This window comes from Protopterus annectens, chromosome 9.part0 (genome assembly GCF_019279795.1).
Source record: "Protopterus annectens isolate FY-2018-M chromosome 9.part0, PAN1.0, whole genome shotgun sequence".
Lineage (NCBI taxonomy): Eukaryota > Metazoa > Chordata > Ceratodontiformes > Protopteridae > Protopterus > Protopterus annectens.
Genome location: NC_056743.1, coordinates 168,210,330 through 168,237,239, shown reverse-complemented (window position 1 = coordinate 168,237,239; position 26,910 = coordinate 168,210,330). Strand labels below are relative to the sequence as shown.

The 26,910-nt window shown below is 38.5% G+C and overlaps 1 protein-coding gene across 1 annotated transcript in view; it reads right to left on the bottom strand.

Annotated features, from left to right (window-relative positions):
* Window positions 1-1,330: 1,330 nt before the first annotated feature.
* The window catches only part of LOC122810862 (2-oxoglutarate-dependent dioxygenase htyE-like), a 165,750-nt gene continuing 140,170 nt past the window's right edge, over window positions 1,331-26,910 (bottom strand). The window contains exons 6-7 of the mRNA XM_044082414.1: window positions 7,443-7,553; window positions 1,331-2,443 (exon numbers count right to left, since the gene is read on the bottom strand). Of these exons, the coding sequence (XP_043938349.1) occupies window positions 2,270-2,443; window positions 7,443-7,553 (285 nt within the window). The 3' untranslated portion in view covers window positions 1,331-2,269. The remainder of the gene's footprint in view (window positions 2,444-7,442; window positions 7,554-26,910) is intronic.

Here is a 26,910-nt window from a genome sequence, read left to right as displayed (position 1 = left end):
AAATAGTCACACAGAGTCAGATGTTTACCCTATGCCTTGGACAGACAAAGCCTAGAGCAGCTAGGTGCGGCTAAGTATCTTACACCCATTGAGCTTACCAAGCATTACTGGCAGGTGCTTTTGACTCCCAGTGCTAGAGAGAAGTCAGCCTTTGTGACTCCTTTTCATTTGTATGAGTTCACAGAGGTGCCCTTTGGGATGAAAAATGCCCTAGCGGCTTTCCAGAGGCTAGTAGATCATATCCTAGCAGGAGCAGGAGGGTTTGCCCTTGCTTACCTATATGATATTGCCATCTACAGCCATTCCTGGCAAGAGCACCTTCAACATGTCAGGGAGGTGCTGGGCAGACTACAGAGGGCAGGGTTGACCATTAAGCCAAACAAATGTCAGATGGGTATGGCAGAGGTTTCCTACCTCTGATATACAATTGGGAGTGGTAAGATCAGGCCAGAACCTGCTAAAGTAGAAGCCATTCAGGCATGGCCTGCAACTGTTACCAAAAAGCAGGTGAGGGCATTCTTAGGGACAGCAGGGTACTACAGAATGTTCATCCCCAGTTATAGTACCATAGCTGCTCCCCTCACAGACCTGACAAGGAAGAACAGATCCAGCCAGCAAAGTGCCAAGTTGCTAAGATGGAACCTAGGGTTGCAAGCATATGTCAGTGCAGCACCTCATTGGGATTAGCAATGCCAACGCAGGTGGGCTTTCAAGACAGGGAATGGCATAAGGTATACTCAGATAAACCTAACCCTCTCAAGCAGTGTTTCTCAAGGGTCACTTGAAAAACTAGCTTGAGTTTTCCAGTGGGGAAGATGTGTGAAGATAGGTTAATTATGCCAGCCTAGCCAGATAGAATTTTGTAGATAATTCTGTCATTTGTAAATATTAATGTAAGACAGGCTTGTTCTCTTAAATATGAAGACTGCATTGGATATTGAACTGCAAAAATGTAACAACAGTGCACTCTGCTGTTAGAAAGCTAAGTCAAGCATTTTATGATTGTCTTTGATGTTAAAATTCGGAGCCTATATGTCTAGAGGGAGGCATCCTGCCTATAGTCTTAAGACTGGAGTTAATGGCTAGAATTTGCATGTATAAATGTCCTTTATTGCTCTGGTTTCTGACCAGATGTAAAGAATGTAAATGTAGTTTCTGTTAGCCTGGGAACACCAGAGAAGTGTGAAGAATGATGTCATGTGAAGCAGCTCTGTGTTATCAATTTAAAGAGAGAGAATCAAAGACCTCAGAGTAATTTGTCTTGAAAACATCCAACATCACAAGCACTGCTTTGCTCTAGATGTAAGTTATTTAGAACTGTGTTTTCTCTTAGAAATAACTAGGAATTAGGAAGATTAGACTAAGTGTTTTTCTGTGTTGATGTCTGAACTTTTCTGCGGTATTATTTTGGGTCTATATTAAAATCACGAAAGACGGAAACCGCAAATACATCGACACATAAAAAGCAAACTACCAGAAGAGCAAACCACCTATTGAACGAAAAGCAAAACATCAAACAGATTAGTTTGGCCAGTAGTGTGATTCTGGGGATAAGAGAATATACCCTTTCCCCCACTCTAGTGCAGTCTTGGAGTTGGTATCTTTAAGCAGGGTGGGGAGGAGAGCGCAGCCCTCCACATGGGGGGTGCAGGGGGCTTGCCCCCCTGCAAAAGTGTGTTATGTTACTTTTTTGTACTTATTTTAGGTATACCTGCATGGCACTGTTGGTTAGGGAAATCCATTCGATGTTTTGGTTTTCGCTCACTAGGTGGTTTGCTCTTTATGTGTCGACGTATTTGCGGTTTCCATCTTTCATGATTTTGATATAGACCCTGTTATACATACTGGTTCTATATCCCCCAAAAAAATCATCTGCATTAGAAACCCCCCCTTTCATTGCTGATTGGCTCAACAGATGCTATACCACTAGCCTGTCTGTTCTTTTATCATTGTTGTAGTTAGAAGCTGGGACAGAATATGCATTACTGTTATCGTATGCTGATGTCCCTATGTAATTTCATCTTCCTATTTTCAAACTGATTTTAAAATTGACAAGTACTTAAAAGACGTTATCATATTCTGTCAGGAAAAGTATTATCTGAAATTATTTTAACATTCAGATCAAAAATTTTATTTTCTAATTTAGCTGTTGCATCACTATGTTTGAGTAAAACAGACATGAAATCACATCACAGTTTACTTCTTGTTTTACATACTACCACATATTGCATTTCATTACAGAATCCCTTATAAATCATATTTCTTTCTACTAATTGTAGGTATCATTAAATCGTTCTAACACATAGTTCTTTGCTGTAATTGGAGGATACTTATTTGAACCATCACAGCTGGTAATCACGGTGTCATCATCTGGATGTACAAAGAATGCGACAGACTGACGGATAATATTCTTGTCATCAGAGGGCAGCATTACTCTGTGTTTCTGTGGGGAAAAACACATTTTGTTCTGAGTGATAATCTTTGTTAGAGAAAAAACATCAGTGGTAGAGATATTATAAACTGAGTGTAGTACTTTATAAAGGAGAAATCATTTTTTACAAAAATATTAGGTTTATTTCAATTTATTAACTAAATGATATTCTACAGGACAAGCAAATCTGTAAAACACAGAGTGTACTCCAGTTAGGTCAAAAGGTTGGATTTTGTTTTCAGCAATTGCTCCAAAGTTCTCATAAGGAAGTGCCTTCCCATTTTCCTTTTGTGAACTGCTTGATTTGTCTGAAAATGTGACAGTGGTTGGGAGGGAATCTGATACGCTAAAATGAGAAGTTAGAGACATCTTGAAGTGAAGTGGGCATATTTTACAGTATTGAGCACATTTAAAGGTATGTTGTACTCAGAATATAGAGAAGATTTGTTGATGGAGTGAAGCACTGGTTGGTATTTGGAAGTGTCTGTGAAGCTTTCTCCTGTCATTTTCAGCCACCTTTCCTTTTCTTTTTGTTTTTTCTCTTCCTGCTTCCTTTAAAGAATTATTGAGAACTATTGACTTAAACACAAATTACAATTTGTCAATAGTGTTGTGCGGATGAAGTATCTGTACCATTGGATTCATCTATCCACCCGTCTGCATCTGACAGTCTACCTGGCAAATTATTTAATACAGCAGCTGGGGCTATTGCATGTCCAGTCTCATTTCTAATAAATCGATCTGTATCTGAAAATAAAATCCACTCACTATGGAAAACAAATCGTTCATTATTCAACTGCACAAGGGTGGAATCAATACAAATCTTTCAAACTACAGGCCGACTGCCATTTTGTGTCCCTTATCAAAATCTTAGAAAAATGTATTCATACACAACTTCTCAACTGTTTACTAGAGAACCAGCTTCTGTTTTCAACCCAACACTGCTTCTGTCCTCATCACAGCACAACTTTTATACTGAATTCTGTTAACACTCACAGAAATGACAGAAACCTAGGCTCCATCACCTCATTTGACTTACTAAGAGCAGATGAAGTTAGATCAGAGGAGCTGTCTGAAATTCCATTTGGAGTAAAAAAGGCCTGACACTTCTTGGCATCTAGGGGAGTAACAGTATCCCTAATGATAAAAAAGTCAAAAGTAGTGTGTCCCTGTACTAGATGAGACCATCTTGGTTATCGTAAATCAGAAACCATTGGTCCAAACAAGGAATCAGTTTTGTTCCTTGCAGTGGCAGAAAAGTTGATGCTGTCAACTTGCACTTTGTAATCAATCTAGGGGTTGAAGTAAAGCCACATGGTGATATTCTGAAGTGATAATGACTAGATCCTGCTCAAGACTGAAATAATCTTCTTGCACTCTTCCTGAGTTCACTTAGGTCCAATATTGGCCTTAGATCCCATATATCTTTTGGAACAAAAAGAAATCATCTGGAATGCTAGGTATGACACTTCTGGTCATGTACAACCTCCTGGTTGATTCTTTTTTGAAAGCCAACTGCACTTCTTTACTTGTTACACTTTCTTTTTAAAGGAGAACATCTGACAAGGGTAGATAGTAGGACGGAGTAAAAAGGACAGAATGTCATGTTTGACTGTCATTTCCCTTACCCATGTAACAGCCTTGATACTGAAACAGGCCAATGCAGGAAGGGAACATCCCCCCTTCCAGCAGTGGCCAGACTGAACTCCCAGAAAAATGTTTATGACCTCAGCATTTGGATCAATGTCCTTGTTTGTAATCAACCAAGAAACTTCACTTACTTACTTGAAGTTTTTATCACACAAGCTGCAGGTTTTGGTGAAACCAAGGTTTCCACTGACACATGTGTATTCAAGTGCAGCAGAATTGTGACTGAGGATCCCACATGTATTTTTAAGGGTTTGCCCTTTCTCCTCCATAGATAGTGACTTATCAGTTTCTGGTACAAACAGCAAGACACTCCCAAAGAGCAAATCCATAAAGGACACTTTGACATCCTTCAAAATGCAGTATGTAGTCTATGACTATGCCACTTTCTGCTATCATAGCAACCCACCCACCTCATCATATGTGGAATGGAACACCAGACTGCTTTAAGATGATGCTGTGGAAACCTAACACTTTCCTTGAGGTCACAGTCATGCAATCCCTTGAGGAAATGCTGTACTTAATTCAACAATTCTGAGCCCACAATAAACACACCTTAAGGGGACAGATTATTCAGTCTGCCTTACTCATTACTGGAGCCTGGTGTTAGGGTTTTTAATGTGTAGTTCACAATGTCCATAATAATACCTAATGCTTGTACAAACACCCAAGAGGGTTTCTCCATTGCCTGAAGATGTTTTCATCTTTATTGATGATGGAATATCACTCGTGGACCATCTCATCTCTTGCACATAAGTTTTAAAATCTGCCCAAATTTTGAATTATCTAAAGTGAATAAGGAAAAGGTGTCCCATCCTTCCCGTTAACATCTTTAGAATTGTGTTCATAACTTTATGAGGGCTCCAAGCATGTCTTGCCTTCTTTATTATCCAAGGTCCCAACATGGCAAACTCTGCTGGCCTTGTAGACTTGCTTGGTTGTGCCATTGGGGTATGGAGGAGAGGATGGATCACTGACTGGAGAAGGCAAACCTCAGGGAGGATGGATCACTGACTGGAGAAGGCAAACCTCAGGGAGGATGGATCACTGACTGGAGAAGGCAAACCTCAGGGAGGATGGATCACTGATTGGACAAGGTAAACCTCAGGGAGGACAGATCACTAACTGGAGAAAGTAAACTTCAAGGAGGATGGGTAGGAAGCTGCTAGAGACAGAGAGTTACAGAGATTTGTCAGAAGGGGACTATGACTATCTTAAACATTGTAGACTGGAGTGCAGACCATGGGTGAGGTAAGTAATTCCCTCGGTTATAATAAATGGGGCTGCCACATTTTCACCCTTTGCTTTTGGCCTTAATGCTAAGAGAGCACTAATCACACCAGTAAGATCGATGCCTGCAGAGATGGAGATGGTCCAACCACAGCTGAATATCTGACACTGAGACCATTTATGGCAGGTAGGCTGACAGTGGAGGCAGAGGTTATAGGGGGGCCAGCACATGGGGATCCACTGTCAGGTGAACCATCACCTGTTTAGCAGGCATGGGGTAAACAGTTGTCTGTATACTGTTATCAGGTAAATCAGTCCCTAGTCTTGCTCAAGTATGACTCTCCCTGAAAATCCTTCTGCTTTCATGTTTTTATGGTAGCTGACACCTTATAATCAGCCTTGTGTGTGATTGCAGTACAACTGACAGTAGAAGTGAAGACCAAATAGTGCAGACAGCTATGTTCCTGCGAAGGTGGAGGAATTTGTAAACAAAAAGCATAGGACTAGCAAAAGGAGCCTCCTGAGGCTAAGTGACTATCAAGATAGGCAGCTTTGTTTTGGACTCTGCCTCTTGTTCCATGAGGTTTTGTAATGTTTCAAACATTTTCAGGTGAAAGGCTAGAAGGCTTAATGCTGCTAATCACTTTTTTCCCCTTCTTATTATGCTTCTTGTTTTGAGAAGATTTAGCTGAATGGAAAGTTCCTGATCTAACCATTAAAGGCTGTCTGACATAAAGTCGTTTTTAAATTTTTTTCTGCTGTACCATTTTGTGGGAGTGTTACACCCTCTACAGACTGAACAACTTTGCGTATAATGTGATAGACTCAGACAAATTAAACTCAAGTTGTTTTTCTGCAGGAGGATTTTTTTTTTGCCCCTATGGCACATGGTATTAAAAAACTGTGATGGACAGACAGTCTAAAGTCCGACTGAGAATGTTGGCAAATAATATAAAATCTCAGGATGAATAAGTTGTAACTGAATTTGTAATCAAACAAGGCATGAAAAGAATCCAAGAATTCAAGTATGTTTAACTTAGGAATGTAATTTTTTCCCAAAGGCAACTTGGAGTCATCAGGTATGTTACTAAACTCATGGTGTGAAAGAATGGGTTCTTCCAATGACGCTGGCTGTTGAAAGAAAGCATGATTTAGCAGCCTGGGAAAAATGGGACAGCCAAGTGCTCTTAAAACCAGTTGCATCAGTTCTAAAACCCTTCTTGCAGCCAAAACTCTTTGATCTCAGTTTATACCAGTGTTACTTCAGTACTCCTCAAATAACACACAGAATCTTCCAGACATTAATATTTTTACCTTATTTTGTAATTTTCGCATCATCGCCTTTATCAGAATATAATGATATCTCAAGGTTGTATTTCCCAACCTCAGAGATTTCAATTCAGTTTTATTTCTATCTAGGAAGTCAGTCTATCTGGCACATACTGTACTTTTCCTTTAGCACACTTAGTTTTCATCTTGTGAAGTGAAAATGTAACAGCTGCAAGATTTAAGTGCCTGTTCTTGTGAGTAAGAGAGTTTCTTTGCTGTCCTGGGCAGTTTCCTTCGCAGTGTAAAGACCACCTGGAGTATCTCCTGAAAAAAGGCCACAGATCTAGTGGGATTTAAATCCACAAATACATTAATTTCTGAGTTCTTTAAAAGCACAGCTCAAATTTAGTGGAAGAAATGTGTTACGGCAAGATGTAAATCAGAACATAATTATAAATGAAAGAAGAAAAGTTAAACCATAACATTTCAAAATTGCAGTATTTCTTAGTCTAATAAGATGTTTAAGGTGTGTATCATATAGATTTTACCACTGAACAAGAGGTCAAAGAGACACTCACTTTGGATGTGTTTCATAATGGGCTGGTTGCACAATACACACCCCTGTATTTACAGCTAACACAAGTGTTATCTAACAAAATGTAATCTCAAAGTATGCAATATTTGATGAAAACTGTAAAAATATAGTACCCTTTTTGGACTTACATTACAGAAAACAATAGCCATATATGACTACAGAATGCATGAGAAAATTATATAATCACTGGTCACATAACATTATGCTGTCAGTGTAGAAAAAAAACCTCTCTCTGATTGTTTTTTCTTTCATAAAGCATGGATGACTTACTGTTGAGATTAGAAGATCAGACGTCCATCTTTGCATCAGATCTCCAATATTAACAAGAACTGCTCCTGGAATTGGTGGACTGTAAATATATTCTCCAGTTCTGTGCATTACCTGCCAGAGAATCCAATAAGTGTTTATTGCTTACTGTACTGTTGCCAGTCTACTTTTATTTATAAAGTATTTTCTTAAATTATGACCAGGAGTACATTAAGCATCTCTAACTCTTACATATGTACTGTAGTAGCCATACTTCATAAAAATACATATGTTTAGAATGTTTTAACTAATTTGCATGATGCTGTTTATTTTTTATTGCCAGCATGTAAAAGATGCAACCATTCACAAAGCAAGCAAAAAGAAACCATCAGTGCTTAATACATTAAGGTAGTTTGTAATACCCCCTTGTAAAAAAGGACAAAATGAACAAGGGCTTTGTGTAATGATAAAACACCAATAAGAAAGCAATAGCAAAGAAAGGGCATTTCTGCTGACTACCAAGCATTCCTGTTCCTGAACACATTATAGTCGAGTGAAACTAAACAAATGTGATACAGCTCTTCTGTATAAGGTCTCAGAGGAGTGCAAGCAAAATAAGATAACATAAGGGGTACTGTAGCTTGGTTATTAAGGGCACTGCCTGAATGATGGACTGACACAGCATCCTACTGGTTACTTCCAAAGTGGGAAGGGGAGGCTATAATGCTTCAGGGGGCAAAGCAGACATCTGGCTAGTTGCTAGGTGAATTGCTGAAGCCATTACCCTCCAACAGCCTTAAATCTTGAGTATGATAGGAGCCTGAGCTGACTCAGACTTCTAGAGGCATGATGCAGTTTCAGTAAAAGATAATACTGTCCATTATTTACTAAGTAGTGGCTTGCATGTCAAATCAGTGAAAAAAAAGCCTTCAGATCTTATAGGCATTGTACTTCACATATATGTTCCCTGCACAAGACATATAACATAAAGGTGACATATGGACTCAAACACTCAGAACTTCTTTGCAACCAGTCTGAACATCATTATCATACATTGGTCTGCTGTGCTGTTACCCAACCATTTTTCAGATAAGTGCCCTGTTGGGGTTTCTTCTCTTCTTTTTTTTTACTATTGTCTGGTATTGTGTTCATGTCATCAGGAAAGGGAAAATGTCAGTGGGGAAGGCAGATTCCACAAAAAGACCATATGATAAGTATAATTTTTGCATGGTTGCTTCCCACAATCATACACACTGTTCTGTCTGCCAGGTGATTGCGCCTAAGACTCTACATAGTTGCCTATCTTCATTATCCATATATCTTGAGAACTAATGACTTAAGCTGTTGACTCAGGGTGTTATGGTGGAGTCCTGCTGTCCCAAGGGCCAGCCATCTGCTAAGAAGGCCAACAAGGTTAGGCCTGACCCAGTTGTTCTCCAGATTCTACTGAACATTTCTTTAGAAGCTATTGAAAGTCCTGAAGACCATCTGGTGTTTGCTCTGGATTCCTCTGCTGCGACCCTGTCAGAGGCCATCATGGATCCAAATTCTTACATGTTCTCTGAGGCTTTACCAACATCTGCACCCGATATTGAGGGGAAAGCTCAGCTGATTATATCTGAGGGACCGAGGGGGATTCCTCAGATTTTAGTGAAGGAGAAAATTCCTACCACAATTATTGAGTCGCGTCAAAGGTCTGACCCACTGAGGAATTTCTGGTTGGATGTCCCAGGACAAAAAAAAAAAAAAAACAGAAGCCTAAGCATATTTCCCCATCGTTAAGGATCCCCAGCATGAATTGCCTCAAAGCACTGTTGGGATAGGTCACTTGCTTAAGGTCTCACACTAGGCCAAGGAAAGGCTGAAGAAATCAAAACCCTTAACCATGCAAAGCATCTCGTTAACAGCTCATAACCTTAACCCTAATAGAATTTAAATGTGAATTTCCACAAGGGTTATCATCTCCTGCCCTTAAGTTAGTAGGACTTTTAATCCACAGTCTTGGAAAAATCATTTTAAGAAATCTGTGTCTGTTTTTTGTATTATCCATCACAGTATTATTTTTTACTGATATGTCAGAAAGATTTGATGTATACGTAAATATCACTACATGTATAATTTTTGTTTTGAATGTCTGAAAATGTTTGTCTTCTATCAACCAGTAGTTAATGCTGCAGCAATTGTCTGTAGAGATCCTTGATCATTAATTATATCTAAAATTTTCAGATTAGTGCCTAAAATTTAATAGTATGGTCTCATTTCTTTTGCTCAGAGCTTTAAAATATAGGCCTAAAAATTCATTTATTTGTTAATTAATAAAGCATAGCGTGTGGATTTTGTACCAAGCCATACCCATATCTCCATCAGGTCTCCAAAGTGAAACAGCATTGCGCATGTTAGAACAATGTAGATAATGGGAATTAGCAAACCAAATGTCTAAACCCAGAATAAGTGATAGCCAAAAGGGCTGTATATGACAACCTTGGTCATATACTGTGACTGGAAGAGGCATGGCCCTCCTCCCATGCTTTACTGCAAAGGGACCAGGAGAGAGAGGGAGATTTGTGGTGACTTATTACCATAATAGGCCCTTCCTGTGGATTACAGTGGTTGGAGGTGGTAATGACCAGTATTCTGAATTATCTGAATTATATCTGAGAATATCAAAACAATCCTGTCTTGGTTTGTGATTTGTTGTGGAGTTGACTGGTAAGAGAAGTTTTATTTGAATTTATATTGCATTTGTTATCACTATTTTTAACTGTTTGTAGGTAGGAAGAGACTGCTTATTAATAAGCTTTACTTTGATTCATATTTTGTTGTTTTATCTTTAGTTTCACTTTTGGTTGTGAGAAAGGGATAGGTTTTGGACAGGCAAGCTCAAGCCACCACAAGGGGCCTAGACAGCTATAAATTTACACAGACTGCAAAGAGGAAAATTCTGAGCATATCAAAACAATCCTGTCTTGGTTTCTGATTTGTTGTGGAGTTGACTGGTAAGAGCAGTTATATTTGAATTTATATTACATTTGTTATCACTATTTTTTAACTGTTTGCAGGAAGAAACTGCTTATTAACAAGCTTTACTTTGATTCATATTTTATTTTACCTTTAGTTTCACTTTTGGTTGTGAGAAAGGGATAGGTTTTAGACAGGCAAGCTCAAGCCACCACAAGGGGCTTAGACAGCTATAAATTTACACAGACTGCAAAGAGGAAATTCTGAGCATATCAAAACAATCCTGTCTTGGTTGCTGATTTGTTGTGGAGTTGACTGGTAAGAGCAGTTTTATTTGAATTTATATTACATTTGTTATCACTATTTTTAACTGTTTGTAGGTAGGAAGAGACTGCTTATTAACAAGCTTTACTTTGATTCATATTTTGTTGTTTTACCTCTAGTTTCACTTTTGGTTGTGAGAAAGGGATAGGTTTTGGACATGCAAGCCACCACAAGGGGCATAGACAGCTATAAATTTACACAGACTGCAGTAGCGTTGCCACCCCTCCGTTTTTTTTTCCAGAGTGCCCGGAAATCAGTAGGGCACTCCGGTTCTCCGGTTCTTGCTCTCGGAGTCCGGAAATAGCGACGTCAGGCTCGTCAGCGCGTATGGTAAAAAAAAAAAAAAAAAATTAACATTCCCGTCTTGGACTCTCGTTGATTGGCTGCTTGCTGCAGATGAGGCTCGTGCAGCAAGGAGCCAATCAACACATAGAATTGCAAGTCAAATCCCCGCAAAGCCCGCGAAAATTACTGCATAAAAAGCGGCGCTTCAGCTACTAATTTTACCTTTTACTCTCTACTATAAAAGGTGGTGCTTAAGATCTGAAATTTCTTGGACGTCTTCGGTGGATTGCTGGTTCATTTGCTGCTGCTGCCTGGAAGGATTGCCCTAGCCCTGCTGCCTGGAAGGATTGCCCTAGCCCTGCTCCCTGGAAGGATTGCCTAGCCCTGCTGCTTGCCTTGCTTGCTGGAGTCTTGCCCTGGAGAAGTGCTGTGGACTGGCCGACTGGGTGGTGTTGTGTTCCCCTGCTTGCTGGCCCTTTAGCTGCCTGTTCTCTTCTGCCGCTGAGAGCTTGTTTAAGTAGCCCTGCTGATGATTTTTCTGGAGGTAAGTGGAATTTTTTTAATGGATGAATTCTTTGGAATTAAGGTAGATTTTCAAAGATTACTGTGACAAGGGAATGAAATATTGCCAGCACAGCTACTAGTGAATTTTTTAAATATTAAATTTATATTAATTCACTAGCTGTGCTGGCACTATCTCATTCATTGATGGTGACAAGATGTGTGTAACTGTATCTAGATGTTCAACATGTGGTGATTATTAACTAGAACAGTTTCTAATCTGGTTTTGGACTTGGTTGCAGTGAATATATAATGACTTCATGATTTGTATAAGATGCTTGGACTGTAGATCTGTCTTTTCTAGTCTGTCATCACCGTGATGTTTACCTTGACCTGTGTTTCTTCCTAGGGTGTCTATGTCGTACAGTCTTCATATTATAGTGAGGCTTAAATGTAGCTTTTTGTCTAGTTTGTCATCACAACTGTTTACCTTTTATCTGTGTTTTCTAGGGTATACCGTCTATACCAAAGCTTAGCTCATTTGATGTTACAGTGAATATATGATTACATGATTTGTATAGGATGCTTGGACTGTAGAACTGTCTTTTCTAGTCTATCATCACCGTGATGTTTACCTTGACCTGTGTTTCTTCCTAGGGTGTCTTTCTAGGGTGTACAGTCTTTGTATTATAATGAGGCTTAAATGTAGCTTTTTGTCTAGTTTGTTATCATAACTGTTTACCTTTTATCTGTGTTTTCTAGGGTATACTGTCTATATACCAAGGCTTAGTTCGTTTGATGTTACAGTGAATATATGACTACATGATTTGTATAGGATGCTTGGACTGTAGAACTGTCTTTTCTAGTCTATCATCACCGTGATGTTTACCTTGACCTGTGTTTCTTCCTAGGGTGTCTTTCTAGGGTGTACAGTCTTCGTATTATAGTGAAGCTTAAATGTAGCTTTTTGTCTAGTTTGTCATCACAACTGTTTACCTTTTATCTGTGTTTTCTAGGGTATACCGTCTATACCAAAGCTTAGTTCATTTGATGTTACAGTGAATATATGACTACATGATTTGTATAGGATGCTTGGACTGTAGAACTGTCTTTTCTAGTCTATCATCACCGTGATGTTTACCTTGACCTGTTTTTCTTCCTAGGGCGTACAGTCTTTGTATTACAGTGAGGCTTAAATGTAGCTTTTTGTCTAGTTTGTCATCACAACTATCTGTGTTTTCTAGGGTATACCGTCTATACCAAAGCTTAGCTCATTTGATGTTACAGTGAATATATGATTACATGATTTGTATAGGATGCTTGGACTGTAGAACTGTCTTTTCTAGTCTATCATCACCGTGATGTTTACCTTGACCTGTTTTTCTTCCTAGGGTGTACAGTCTTTGTATTACAGTGAGGCTTAAATGTAGCTTTTTGTCTAGTTTGTCATCACAACTGTTTACCTTTTATCTGTGTTTTCTAGGGTATACCGTCTATACCAAAGCTTAGCTCATTTGATGTTACAGTGAATATATGACTACATGATTTGTATAGGATGCTTGGACTGTAGAACTGTCTTTTCTAGTCTATCATCACCGTGATGTTTACCTTGACCTGTTTTTCTTTCTAGGTGTCTTGGGTATATAGCAAGGCTTAATGTAGTTGCTTTTCTTTGGGACTGTCAATGTGAAATATCTTGTGTGGTTTTTGAGCTTGTTACAGTGAATATACACGGGATATTTTCTAATGTTTTGTTGTGTAGATATTTAAGTTTTGAGACTACTTAAATATTTATTTAGTGACACTGGGCCACTACCTTGGCATTGGTCAAACTAGCAATGTTTATTACTATTGCACAGAATGGCTGAACACACTTTGTTAGGGCCTTAAAGTTGCTTATAAGGAGTAGCTGGCTGATTATGTTGTAGTCTGGGGAAAAGGGGGGCATAGTTAGTAAACTTGTGCCAGCCTTTCCCTTGTGTATATAAATCGGACCTCAAGTGTGTCTCAACTGCTTTAGCAGGGGCCCAAAGCACTGTTTGATAAATAGGGTGCTGGAGGTCTTCACTTGGCCACTATGCTCAACTCTAACTGTGCCAGTGGGAAGAGGTGGTGGTGAGGATCTGGAGTGGAAAAGGGGAGAAACCAGCCCCAAGTTGACTGGTCTCTGTGCTTTTAAGACAAATTGCACTTAATATGGGGTGTTGCATCTGGAATTGTGGGGCTACGGAATTCGTCTTTATGTCTGCCCATATGGTCTGTTATCATTATGCAAGTTATTACTGTTGTAGCCAGAGGGTATTATGATTGCTGAGTTACATATTTCATGTTTATCATTGTGTTGGCCCACACTATGTCCTGTTTGTCTTTATGCAAGTTATTACAATTGTAGCCAGAGGGTATGATTGCTGAGCTGCCATGTATTTCATCTTTATTTTGTCAGTCCACAGTATGCCTGAACTTTCTTGCTGTGTTCAGACTCAGCTGGATAACGTTTGCACTGGGTTCTACATAAAAGTAGAGGGTCTTAATTTGGTGCATTGCTGTAGTGTCTGACCCATGTGTTTTACACACAGTCGAATGCCTTCTGTGCATATTCTGCTGTCACACCAGGTTCATGTGTAACAGCTGCAGAAAGTCCCTCAGACAGGAGTTGCTTCTGCCTTTCATTGCTTTACCTTCACTGTAATTTTTCATGAGGAGTCTCATTTTTTTTCCCTATACCAACTTGGTATTACTAGGGTGTGAAAGTCTGGAGATTCACATGTGAATGTGAACTCTGGCTAGTGGCTACTGACTGACACAGGTCCCACCAGGCACTGGTGTTGGTCACAAGTGTTTTGATTTTCTATTAATAGCTGTTTTGGTTTATTATAGTGTTGAGCAAGGATCCTACAGGAATCATGTTCAGGAAAAGGTCAATGGATCATCAAGAAGAGGCTGAAAGCGTCTCCTAAGAGGTTTTTCTGCAGTTATAATAAGGTGTGGGAGCAAAGCTACTCATGGGTGCGACCTGTTCCAAATGCAGATGCCATGGCAAAGTGCACATCCTGTGGAACAACTTTCACTGTAAAATGGGATGGGGAAAAGGCATTGAAAAGCCATCAGAAGTCAGACAAACATCATCAAAGCCTTCAGCTCCAGAGGCAGAACCTCGTAATGACCAAGTTTATTCAGCCACGTAGTGTAACCAGTGAAGCTTCCAAAGTCACTGCAGCTGAAGTGACAGCAGTCTATCATGGAGTGAAACATGGTCACTCATATGTATCCATAGATTGTGGAGGTAAGCTGGCACCGACAGTCTTCCCTGATTCTACTTTGGCTTGAAATTCACCTGTGGGAAGACAAAATCTGAGAGTATTGTCATGAATGTCCTTGCACCTCATTCAGAGGAGCTCCTTCTGCAGGAACTTGGCAATTCCTATTTCTCAGTGGGATCAGATGCATCCAATAAAGGGAACAGAAAAATGTTCCCTTTAGTTATTCAGTACTTTACTCACACCCATGGCACACAACAGAAACTCCTTGATTTCTATGAGGATCATAACGAAAGTTCTGAATGTATCTTTACTAGAATAAAGGACATCCTTGTGCATAAAGGACTCAAAGTACAAAACATTGCTAGCTATGCTGCAGACAATACCTCAGTCAATTATGGAAAGCACAGGTCTGTTTTTAAAAGTTTGAAATCTGAGGTGCCTCACATCATTGCAGCAAACTGTTTATGCCATGTAATACATAACTGTGCCAAGCATGCAAGCAAGGCCCTTGCAAAGTTTGATGTGGAGACTCTGGTTTTGAAAGTACATAGTGAGTTTTCAGCATCTGCTAAAAAAATGGCACTGTTGAAAGGCTTCTATTCTTTCCTAGACCAGGACTTTAAGGAAATAAAAAAGGAGAATAGTTGTGTACTGTACCAAAGTCCAGCCTACGAAACCAGTATCAAATAAAAGTCAAATAACGCGGCAGGACACTGCTATTCCTTAAAATCTTTATTGCATATAAACACAAGATGAGCACTTTCGGGACAATTCCCTTCATCAGATAAAATTCACAATAAAATAACCCTTTTTTAAACTAATACATATCCAATAGGATTCAATAAAAAACCTGCCTATTCTGGAGGGTGGGTTTAACCAGTACCACATCATTTAAACCAGGTGTACGATTGGCCATAAGCTCAATGATCCACCTGGATTCTGCTAATTCAGTCAAATGCTTCACATCACCCCCTCTGTTGTTAAGTTTTATGTTTACTATAGCTCTAAAGGTAAAGTTATGTGTGGCGTTATCCATCACATGTCTACTTAATGCATTGTGTACATCCCCATTTCTAATGCTTGATAGGTGCTGTAATATCCTTGTCTTTAACATCTGGTTAGTTTTCCCCACATAAAAACTGGGGCAATGACTACACTCAGCTAGATATACTATATCAGTCATACGACAGGTGGCCCTCCCTTTCAGCAAGAATTGCCTATGTGTAACAGGGTGTACAAAATTGGTCTTCTTATTAATATGGCCACAAGCTTTACACCTCCCACAGGGAAACGTACCTGTTGTCATTGTGGTCACTGAATTATTACTGTTTAACCTTTCTTTACATAGCAAATCCTTCAGATTCTTGTTTCTTCTATATCTGAAGTTGGGTCTTTGTCCTATTATATCAATTAGCCCTTCGTCACTGGTTAAAATATTCCAATTATTTCGAACGATATTACAGATGTCACCTATATTACTGCTATATGTAAACATTACTTGGGGACTTCTTATAGCTGTAACTTTCTTATGAACTCTATCCATCTGGGCTGGGGTACGTCTTAACCAAGGTTTATATTTGTTCTCCCTAAAACCTTTACTGGTATTTATTAAATTATCCACATTTTCTTTTTGATATCCCCTCTGTTGTAAGCTGCCCTTAAATGTAACTAGTTCTTTTTCATAATCATCATCATCCAGACATATTCTGGAGATCCTACTCGCCTGTCCCTGTACAATGTTTGAATATGTATAACGTGGATGCATACTGTCATGCGGCAGTATCGTATTCTTCCAGCATTCTTTCTTATATAACCTAGATGTAAAACCATCAGCATTCTGTACTAAGTTCACATCCAAAAAATCTATAGAGTCAAATGAGGCTTTTAAGGTAAATCTAAAAAATGTGGTAGTAGAATGTAAAAATCTCACAAACTGCTGCAGCATGTTCAAATCCCCATCCCACAGAATAAAAACGTTGTCCACAAAACGCACATACATCTTTAAATATCCCTTCCAACCATCATTACATAATATATGGGTTAGGACAAGATTAGCATAAGTGTTGGCACAGGGGGTGCCCATGGCTACCCCCTGTGCCTGTCTGTATATGGAGTCCGCTCCTATGAATACGTTATTCTCCAATACCAATAGTAAAAGCTCCTTTATCAAATTAGTCTTGACCTCAGTTACTCCTATATCCTTTAGGAGGGTGCCTAGCATAGCCACTCCATACTCATTGTTGATAACTGTGAATAAGTTATTAACATCTAGAGTGGCCATCAATAACCTATCCTTTTTATCCATATAATCCACTCTACCCAACTTCATTAAAAAGTCTCCTGTATCCAACAATATATTTTCGATCCCATCAACATAGGGTTTAAGTTGATGTTCCAACCATATAGAGATATTTTCAGTTACCCACCCCCTCCCTGAAACTATGGGTCTTAGGGGTGGGTTTTCCAGAGACTTATGAATCTTTGGGAGTGCCTTAAAAACAGGAGTAACTGCTTTTTCTAACCAGAGAAAATCAAAAGTTTCATCAGTGATTTTCATCTCAAACTTCAGCCTTTGCAGGGCATGGTGTACCCTGTCTATAGCTTGTCTCACTCCTAATGGATTAATCTGAACATACGTACTTTCATCTAGGAGCAATTCTCTTAGTCTATCATTGTACCAAGTTGTGTCTAGCACAACAACCGCCCCTCCCTTATCTGCCGGTTTTATGGTCAGTTCTTTGTTGTCACATAAACCTTTCAAGGCTGTCCTCTGTGTTGGAGTAAGATTGTAAAATTTACTGGTGTCTCCGTCAGTGAAATATCTAATCAGGTCTTGCTCACATCCCCTAATGAACAAATTTAAAGTGGGCGTAAGTGGTGGTACAAAACTGCTCGGTTTCTTTAGGGTCACATTACTTTTTATATTGTCCCCATATATCATTTTCAAAGTTGTATTACGACAGAACAACATGATATCCATTATTATCTCATTATAAACACTGCAATTGCTAGGTACAAAGGTGAGGCCTTTGTTCAATACTGCTAACTCATCATCATTTAAAACATAAGTAGATAAATTAAACACAATACCAAAGTCCAAACTGTTAGTCAGTCCAACATTTTCCTCCTTTTGTCTACACTCCGATCCTCGCTTAGCGACCTTTTCCATGCCCCTTTCTTCTTCATGGGTGCAGGCAGCATCTCCAAAAAATGTTGTTTCCCCCGTTGTACTTTCGGACGTGCCCCCATGTTACTTTCTCCTGGTGGTATATCTCCTACCAACATAACAGCTGTTGTACGAGCTTCTGTTGATACCTCCGGAGGAATAATGGAAGCAGAGCTGGGACCAGGCTCTACTCGTATCAAACTGTTATGATCCTTTTCAGGCAAAAACTCAGCCGATATCCCAGGCGCAGTCGGTGGAATCAACTTTCTTTCTGTATGTTGTTCTAGTTCAGCTGCGTTGAACATGCCAGCCTCCTGCTGAGGCATTGCAACTATGCTAGCGCTTCGACTCACCCTAGCCTGTTGACATGACTTTTCCCATCTACGTGCGTTGCCATTGGGCTGGAAGCCATTAGACTGCGAACCATTGGTTCTGGGCCAAACGAAGATATTACCATTGGTAAAATCTTCGAAATCTCTCTGTATCTTGCCCAGTTTTTGTTTTTTTAGACGCTCATCATTAGTTACAAAAGTAGCATATAGTTGACTCAAACGTTCTATGCTCCTTCTGTCTACATAATCATTGTCCAACTTATTCTGAAGCTCAGCTACTTCTCTTTTCAATTTTTCAATATCCGGTGCAAAATGCTCATTCAGTAGCTCCATGTACTTAAAACTAGTACAAATGTTCAGTGATTGCCACTTAGCCAATAAATCCGGATAGCGGTCACCCTGTGCTGGCATACAGAGGATCCTCATCCCTCTGGGAACAATACCATAATCTATGCAAGCCTCTAGATGAAAATTCTGCCATTGTAAACATTGTAGCTTGCTCACCTTATAACTCAAGTCTCTGATCGCTTCATCAAAAGTCTTATCTACTGCTGCTGGAACTTGTCGCTCCATATTCCCATCTCTTTGGAACGTAAAACCCAAATTCAAAAGTGGATTCTCACTTTCAGTATATCTTTTATGACTCCACTTGGCAGTGTCACCTCCTCCACATCGCAAAACGGAGGAAGTTGACTCTTCTGCATTCAGCCTTCCTTCCATAGCATGTACAGTACTTAAACAACAAAATGAAGTAAAAAAGGAGAATAGTTGTGCACTGTACCAAAGTCCAGCCTACGAAACCAGTATCAGATAAAAGTCAAATAACGCGGCAGGACACTGCTATTCCTTAAAATCTTTATTGCATATAAACACATGATGAGCACTTTCGGGACAATTCCCTTCATCAGATAAAATTCACAATAAAATAACCCTTTTTAAACTAATACATATCCAATAGGATTCAATAAAAAACCCGCCTATTCTGGAGGGTGGGTTTAACCGGTACCACATCATTTAAACCAGGCGTACGATTGGCCATAAGCTCAATGATCCACCTGGATTCTGCTAATTCAGTCAAATGCTTCACATCACCCCCTCTGTTGTTAAGTTTTATGTTTACTATAGCTCTAAAGGTAAAGTTATGTGTGGCGTTATCCATCACATGTCTACTTAATGCATTGTGTACATCCCCATTTCTAATGCTTGATAGGTGCTGTAATATCCTTGTCTTTAACATCTGGTTAGTTTTCCCCACATAAAAACTGGGGCAATGACTACACTCAGCTAGATATACTATATCAGTCGTACGACAGGTGGCCCTCCCTTTCAGCAAGAATTGCCTATGTGTAACAGGGTGTACAAAATTGTTCTGAAGGATTTGCTATGTAAAGAAAGGTTAAACAGTAATAATTCAGTGGCCACAATGACAACAGGTATGTCACTGTGGGAGGTGTAAAGCTTGTGGCCATATTAATAAGAAGACCAATTTTGTACACCCTGTTACACATAGGCAATTCTTGCTGAAAGGGAGGGCCACCTGTCATACGACTGATATAGTATATCTAGCTGAGTGTAGTCATTGCCCCAGTTTTTATGTGGGGAAAACTAACCAGATGTTAAAGACAAGGATATTACAGCACCTATCAAGCATTAGAAATGGGGATGTACACAATGCATTAAGTAGACATGTGATGGATAACACCACACATAACTTTACCTTTAGAGCTATAGTAAACATAAAACTTAACAACAGAGGGGGTGATGTGAAGCATTTGACTGAATTAGCAGAATCCAGGTGGATCATTGAGCTTATGGCCAATTGTACGCCTGGTTTAAATGATGTGGTAACGGTTAAACCCACCCTCCAGAATAGGCGGGTTTTTTATTGAATCCTATTGGATATGTATTAGTTTAAAAAAGGTTATTTTATTGTGAATTTTATCTGATGAAGGGAATTGTCCCGAAAGCGCTCATCTTGTGTTTATATGCAATAAAGATTTTAAGGAATAGCAGTGTCCTGCCGCGTTATTTGACTTTTAAGGAAATAATGCAACATGTTGTAACAAGGTGGCTGTCTTTGTTCCCAGCTGTGGCAAGGCTGGTAGAATGTTGGCCTACTATTAAAAGTTATTTTATTAGTCAAGGGCCTGAGGACTGTCACCCCCTTATCTGGAAATTTGTGGAGGCCGATGAGGATGGCATCAGTGGGGATGTGTCTGAGGCAGAGTGCTACATACATTTCATGCACTACATCCTGCAGGTATTCCACAAGTCTATAGCAAAACTTGAAAGTAACACTCTCTCTGCTCCAGAGTTGTACACCGTGATAAAAAGTTTAAAAGATGAGTTGCAGAGAAGGCTAGATGACCAGTTCTTTGGTACTAAAGTTTCATCTGCCTTACAGCACTTTACTCCAGCTGTCGCACAGCAGGTCTGTAGGACCTTCTATGATTTTTACAGTAAAGCACTTTGTTACCTACAGACGTGGTTTGACTATGATAATAGTCCCTTTAAAGCTATGCAGGTCCTCAGCCTCCAACATCCTGTAACTTGGCCAGAACTGAGTACAGTTGCAGACCTCTTCAAATTGGATGTGGACATTGAAGCACTTTACTCAGACTACTGTACTTTAACTGCTGCATTGCCAGCCCTGTTACAGATGACAGAGGCATCTGTAAGTGATCGCTGGGTGACTTTTTTTAGTAAAGCTCCAGACTGCAAGCCACTTTACAGACTGGTGCAGTTTGCTCTTTCAATCCCCCCCAGCAATAGCTTTGTGGAAAGGGTTTTTTCACTTATGGGGAATGCGTGGACTGATGTAAGAAATAGAATGCTTGTGTCACTTGTGAAGGCAGAGTTGCAGGTCAAGCTAAACTTTAACATGAGTTGTTCGCAATTTTATTCATTTGTGAGAAATAACCAGCCATTACTTGAGGCTGCTAGATCAAATGCCAAATATAGCTTCAAGTATAAGCAATGCTTTCTAGCAAAACTGAAGATACTTTAAACAGTTGCTTTTATTTTACTATTGTGTGTGGTGAACCCTTAATGTACTGCTTTGAATGAACTGGTGTTTTTAATATCTAATTGTATTTCCATTTTAGTACTACCTGTGATATGAGACTTGGGCTTAGTTTTCCCATGCTTGTGTGTGATGTACTGTTGTATGTAGTGAACCTTTTGAAGTATTGCTAAATAAAGTTTTTTTAATTTACTTTTGACTCGCACATTTTTCTACTTATTGGTAACTGTATGTGATATTAAAGACTTATGCTGAAGGGTGCTAGAGTAAAGGGGTTTGGCTATTAAAAGGAATGGGTGTGGCTTGATTGTGCATGGGGCGGGGCTTGTTTGTCAGGAAATGGCACAGTAGAAAGGTGGCAACCCTAGACTGCAGAGAGGAAATTCTGAGCATATCAAAACAATCCTGTCTAGGTTGCTGATTTGTTTTTGAGTTGACTGGTAAGAGCAGTTTTATTTGAATTTATACTACATTTGTTATCACTATTTTTAACTGTTTGTAGGTAGGAAGAGACTGCTTATTGACAAGCTTTACTTTGATTCATATTTTGTTGTTTTACCTTTAGTTTCACTTTTGGTTTTTTCGAAAGGGATAGCTTTTAGACAGGCAAGCTCAAGCCACCACAAGAGGCCTAGACAGCTGTAAATGTACACAGACTGCAGAGATCAAAATCCTGAGCATATCAAAACAATCCTGTCTTGATTTGTTGTGGGGCTGACTGGTAAGAGCAGTTTTATTTGAATTTCTATTGCATTTGTTATCACTATTTTTAACTGTAAGTAGGCAGTGACTGCTTATTAAACTTTACTTTGATTCATATTTTGTTGTTTTACCTTTAGTTTCACTTTTGGTTGTGAGAAAGGGATAGGTTTTGGAGAAGCAAGCTGTAGCCACTACAGGGGGCCTAGACAGCTATAAATTTACACTGACTGCAGACAGGAAAATTCTGAGCATATCAAAACAATCCTGTTTTGGTTTGTGAAGAGACTGCTTAATAACAAGCTTTACTTTGATTCACATTCTGTTTTACCTTTAGTTTCACTTTTGATTGTGAGAAATGGATAGGTTTTGGACACGCAAGCTCTGGCCAACACAAGGGACCTAGACAGCTATAAGTTTACACAGACTGCAGAGAGGAAAATTCTGAGCATACCAAAACAATCCTGTCTTGGTTTGTGATTTGTTGTGGAGTTGACTGGTAAGAACAGTTTTATCTGAATTTATACTGCATTTGTTATCATTATTTGTAACTGTTTGTAGGCAGGAAGAGAGTGCTTATTAAGCTTTACTTTGATTCATATTTTGTTTTACCATTAGTTTCACTTTTGGTTGTGAGAAAGGGATAGGTGTTGGACACCACAAGGGGCCTCGACAGCCATAAATTTACAAAGACCTCAGAGAGGAAAATTCTGAGCATATCAAAACAATCCTGTCTTGATTTTGTGATTTGTTGAGGAGTTGACTCTTAAGCATAGTTTTATTTGAATTTATATGGCATTTGTTATCACTATTTTTAACTGTATGCAGGTAGGAATAGACTGCTTATTACCAAGCTTTACATTCATATTTTATTTTACCTTTAGTTTCCCTTTTAGTTATGAGAAAAGGATAGGTTTTGGACAGGCACCACAAGGGGCCTTGCCCGCTATACATTTACAAAGACTGCAGAGAGGAATATTCTGAGCATATCAAAACAATCCTGTCTTGGTTTGTGATTTGTTGTGGAGTTGACTGGTAAGAGCAGTTTTATTTGAATTTATATTGCATTTGCTATCACTATTTTAACGCAGTTTTATTTGAATTGATATTGCATTTGTTATCACTATTTTTAACTGTAGGCAGGAAGAGACTGCTTATTAACAAGCTTTACTTTGATTCATATTTTGTTGTTTTACCACCAGTTTCAATTTTCGTTGTGAGAAAGGCATAGGTTTTGGACAGGTGAGCTCTAGCCACCCCAAAGGGCCTAGACAGCTATAAATTTACACAAGCTGCCGATGAAAATTCTGAGCATATCTAAACAATCCTGTCTTGGTTTCTGATTTGTTGTTGAGTTGAGTGGGAAGAGCAGTTTTTTTTAATTTATATTGCATTTGTTATCACTATTTTTAACTGTTTGTAGGCAGGAAGAGACTGCTTATTAAGCTTTACTTTGATTCATATTTTGTTGTTTTACCATTAGTTTCACATTTGGTTGTGAGAAAGAGATAGGTTTTGGACAGGCACCACAAGGGGCCTAGACAGATATAAATTTACACAGACCTCAGAGAAAACGTCTGAGCATATCAAAACAATCCTGTCTTGGTGTGTGATTTCTTGTGGAATATACTAGTAAGTGCAGTTTTATTTGAACTGATATTGCATTCGTTATTATCTTTTAACTGTTTGTAGGTAGGAAGACTGCTTATTAACCAGCTTTACTTTGATTCACATTTTGTTGTTCTACCTTTCGTTTCACTTTTGGTTGTGAGAAAGGGATATGTTATGGACAGGCAAGCTCTAGCCACCACAGGAGGCCTAGACAACTATAAAGTTACATAGACTGCAGAGGAAAATTCTGAGCATATCAAAATAAACCTGTATTAGTTTATGAGTTGTTGTGGAGTTGACTGGTAAGAGCAGTTTTATTTGAATATATAGTGCATTTATTACTATTTTTAACTGTAGGCAGGAAGAGACTGCTTATTAACTAGCTTTACTTTGATTCATATTTTGTTGTTTTCCACTAGTTTCACTTTTGGTTGTGAGAAAGGGATAGGTTTTGGACAGGCAAGTTCTAACCACCACAAGGGGCCTAGACAGCTATAAATTTACACAGACTGCAGAGTAAAATTCTGAACATATCAAAACAATCCTGTCTTGGTTTTTGATTTGTTGTGGAGTTGACTGGGAAGAGCAATTTTTTTTTAAATTTATATTGCATGTGTTATCACTGTTTTTAACTGTTTCTAGGTAGGAAGAGACTGCTTATTAACAAGATTACTTTGATTCACATTTTGTTGTTTTGCCATTAGTTTCACTTTTGGTTGTGGGAAAGGGATAGGTTTTGGACAGGCACCACACGGGGCCTAGACACCTATAAATTTACAAATACTGCAGAGAGGAAAATTCTGAGCATATCAAAACAATCCTGTCTTGGTTTGTTGTGGAGTTGACTGGTAAGACCAGTTTTATTTGAATTTATATTGCATTTATTATTACTATTTTTAATTGTCTGCAGGCAGGAAGAGGCTGCTTATTAACAAGCTTTACTTTGATTCATATTTAGCCACCCCAAAGGTGTCTGTAGGTAGGAAGAGACTGCTTATTAGCAAGCTTTACTTTGATTCATATTTTGTTGTTTTACCTTTAGTTTCACTTTTGGTTGTGAGAAAGGGATAGGTTTTGGACAGGCAAGCTCTAGCCACCCCAAAGGGGCCTAGCCAGCTATAGATTTACACAGACTGCAGTGAGGAAAATTCTGAGTATATCAAAAAAAAAAATCCTGTCTTGGTTTGTGATTTGTTGTAAAGTTGACTGGTAAGAGCAGTTTTATTTGAATTTATAGGCATTTGTTATCACTATTTTTAACTGTTTGTAGGCAGGAAGAGACTGCTTATTAAGCTTTACTTTGATTCATATTTTGTTGTTTTACCATTAGTTTCACTTTTGTTTGTGAGAAAGGGATAGGTTTTGGACAGGCAGCACAAGGGGCCTAGTCAGCTATAAATTTACACAGACCTCCGAGAAAAATTCTGAGCATATCAAAACAATCCTGTCTTGGTGTGTGATTTCTTGTGAGTTGACTGGTAAGAGCAGTTTTATTTCAATTTATATTGCATTTATTGTCACTATTTTAACTGTTTGTAGGTAGGAAGAGTGCTTATTAACAAGATTTACTTTGATTCATATTTTGTTTTACCTTTTGTTTCACGTTTGGTTGTGAGAAAGTGATACATTTTGGACAGGTAAGCTCTAGCCACCACAAGGTGCCTAGACAGCTATAAGTTTACACAGACTACAGACAAGAAAATTCTGAGCATATCAAAACAATCCTGTCTTGATTTGTTGAGTTGACTGGTAAGAGCAGTTTTATTTGAATTTATATTGGATTTGTTATCACTATTTTTAACTGTTTGTAGGTAGGAAGAGACTGCTTATTAACAAGCTTTGCTTTGATTAATATTTTGTTGTTTTACCAATAGTTTCACTTTTGGTTGTGAGAAAGGGATAGGTTTTGGACAGGCAAGATCTAGCCACCACAAGGGTCCTAGACAGCTATAAATTTACACAGACTGCAGAGAGGAAAAATCTGAGCATATCAAAACAATCCTGTCTTGGTTTGTGATTTGTTGTGGAGTTGAATTTATATTGCATTTGTTATCACTATTTTTAACTGTTTGTTGGTAGGAGGAGACTGCTTGTTAACAAGCTTTACTTTGATTCACATTCTGTTTTACCTTTAGTTTCACTTTTGGTTGTGAGAAAGGGATAGGTTTTGGACAGGCACCACAAGGGGCCTAGACACCTATAAATTTACACAGACCTCAGAGGAAAACTCTGAGCATATCAAAACAATCCTGTCTTGGTTGGTGATTTGTTGTGGAGTTGACTGGTAAGAGCAGTTTTACGTGAATTTATATAACAATTGTTCTCACTATTTTAACTGTTTCTAGATAGGAAGAGACTGCTTATTAAGCTTTACTTTGATTCATAACAATTATAATGCAACAAGTGTGGCAGCAACTATCGTCAGGAAAGCACGGACACTTCATATAAGCTTTCATTCACTTTAATAAACATGAACTTCTTCAGAAAAAAACATCTACCCCTTTGACAATATTAAATATCCTCTCCAATGAATCACACGTTAAATTGTTAATAAAAATTTAAAGAGCCAATGAAAAATGCTCAATAGAAATGTACATACAAAAACTAAATGAATATATACATAAGCCATTCACATAAAATATTTAACATAGGAACTACTAAAAAAATATATATATATATATATATATATATATATATATATATATATATATAAACTAATTTATGTGTATTGTAAAAAACATTTTAAATTCATAACTTCATTTAGACCTGGCCGTTTGTCAGCACCTAAACTAATTTGCCAAGTACTTTCCTTACATTCTAATCTGGTTTTAAAATTACCAGAAAATACATCACAATCTACACTGTCAATAACTGGAAAAACAAATTTCTTAAAAAATTGACATACCTTAGCATGACTAGCTAAGGCATTTTTATCATCTCCTTTTTTATAGCTAGTTGATGTTCATATATCCTCCTTTTTAAATATCTAACAGTTTTCTCTATATAATAATCTGAACAGGAAAGACTGAGCCACATAGACAATCAGACTACTATTAAATTGTGATGTATTTTCTGAGCATATCAAACAATCCTGTCTTGGTTTATGATTTGTTGTGGAGTTGACTGAAGAGCAGTTTTATTTTAATTAATATTGCATTTGTTATCACGATTTTTAACTGTTTGCATGTAGTAAGAGACTGCTTATTAACAAGCTTTACTTTTTTCATATTTTGTTTTACCTTTAGTTTCACTTTTGGTTGTGAGAAAGGGATAGGTTTTGGACAGGCACCACAAGGGGCCTATACATCTATACATTTACACAGACCACAGAAGA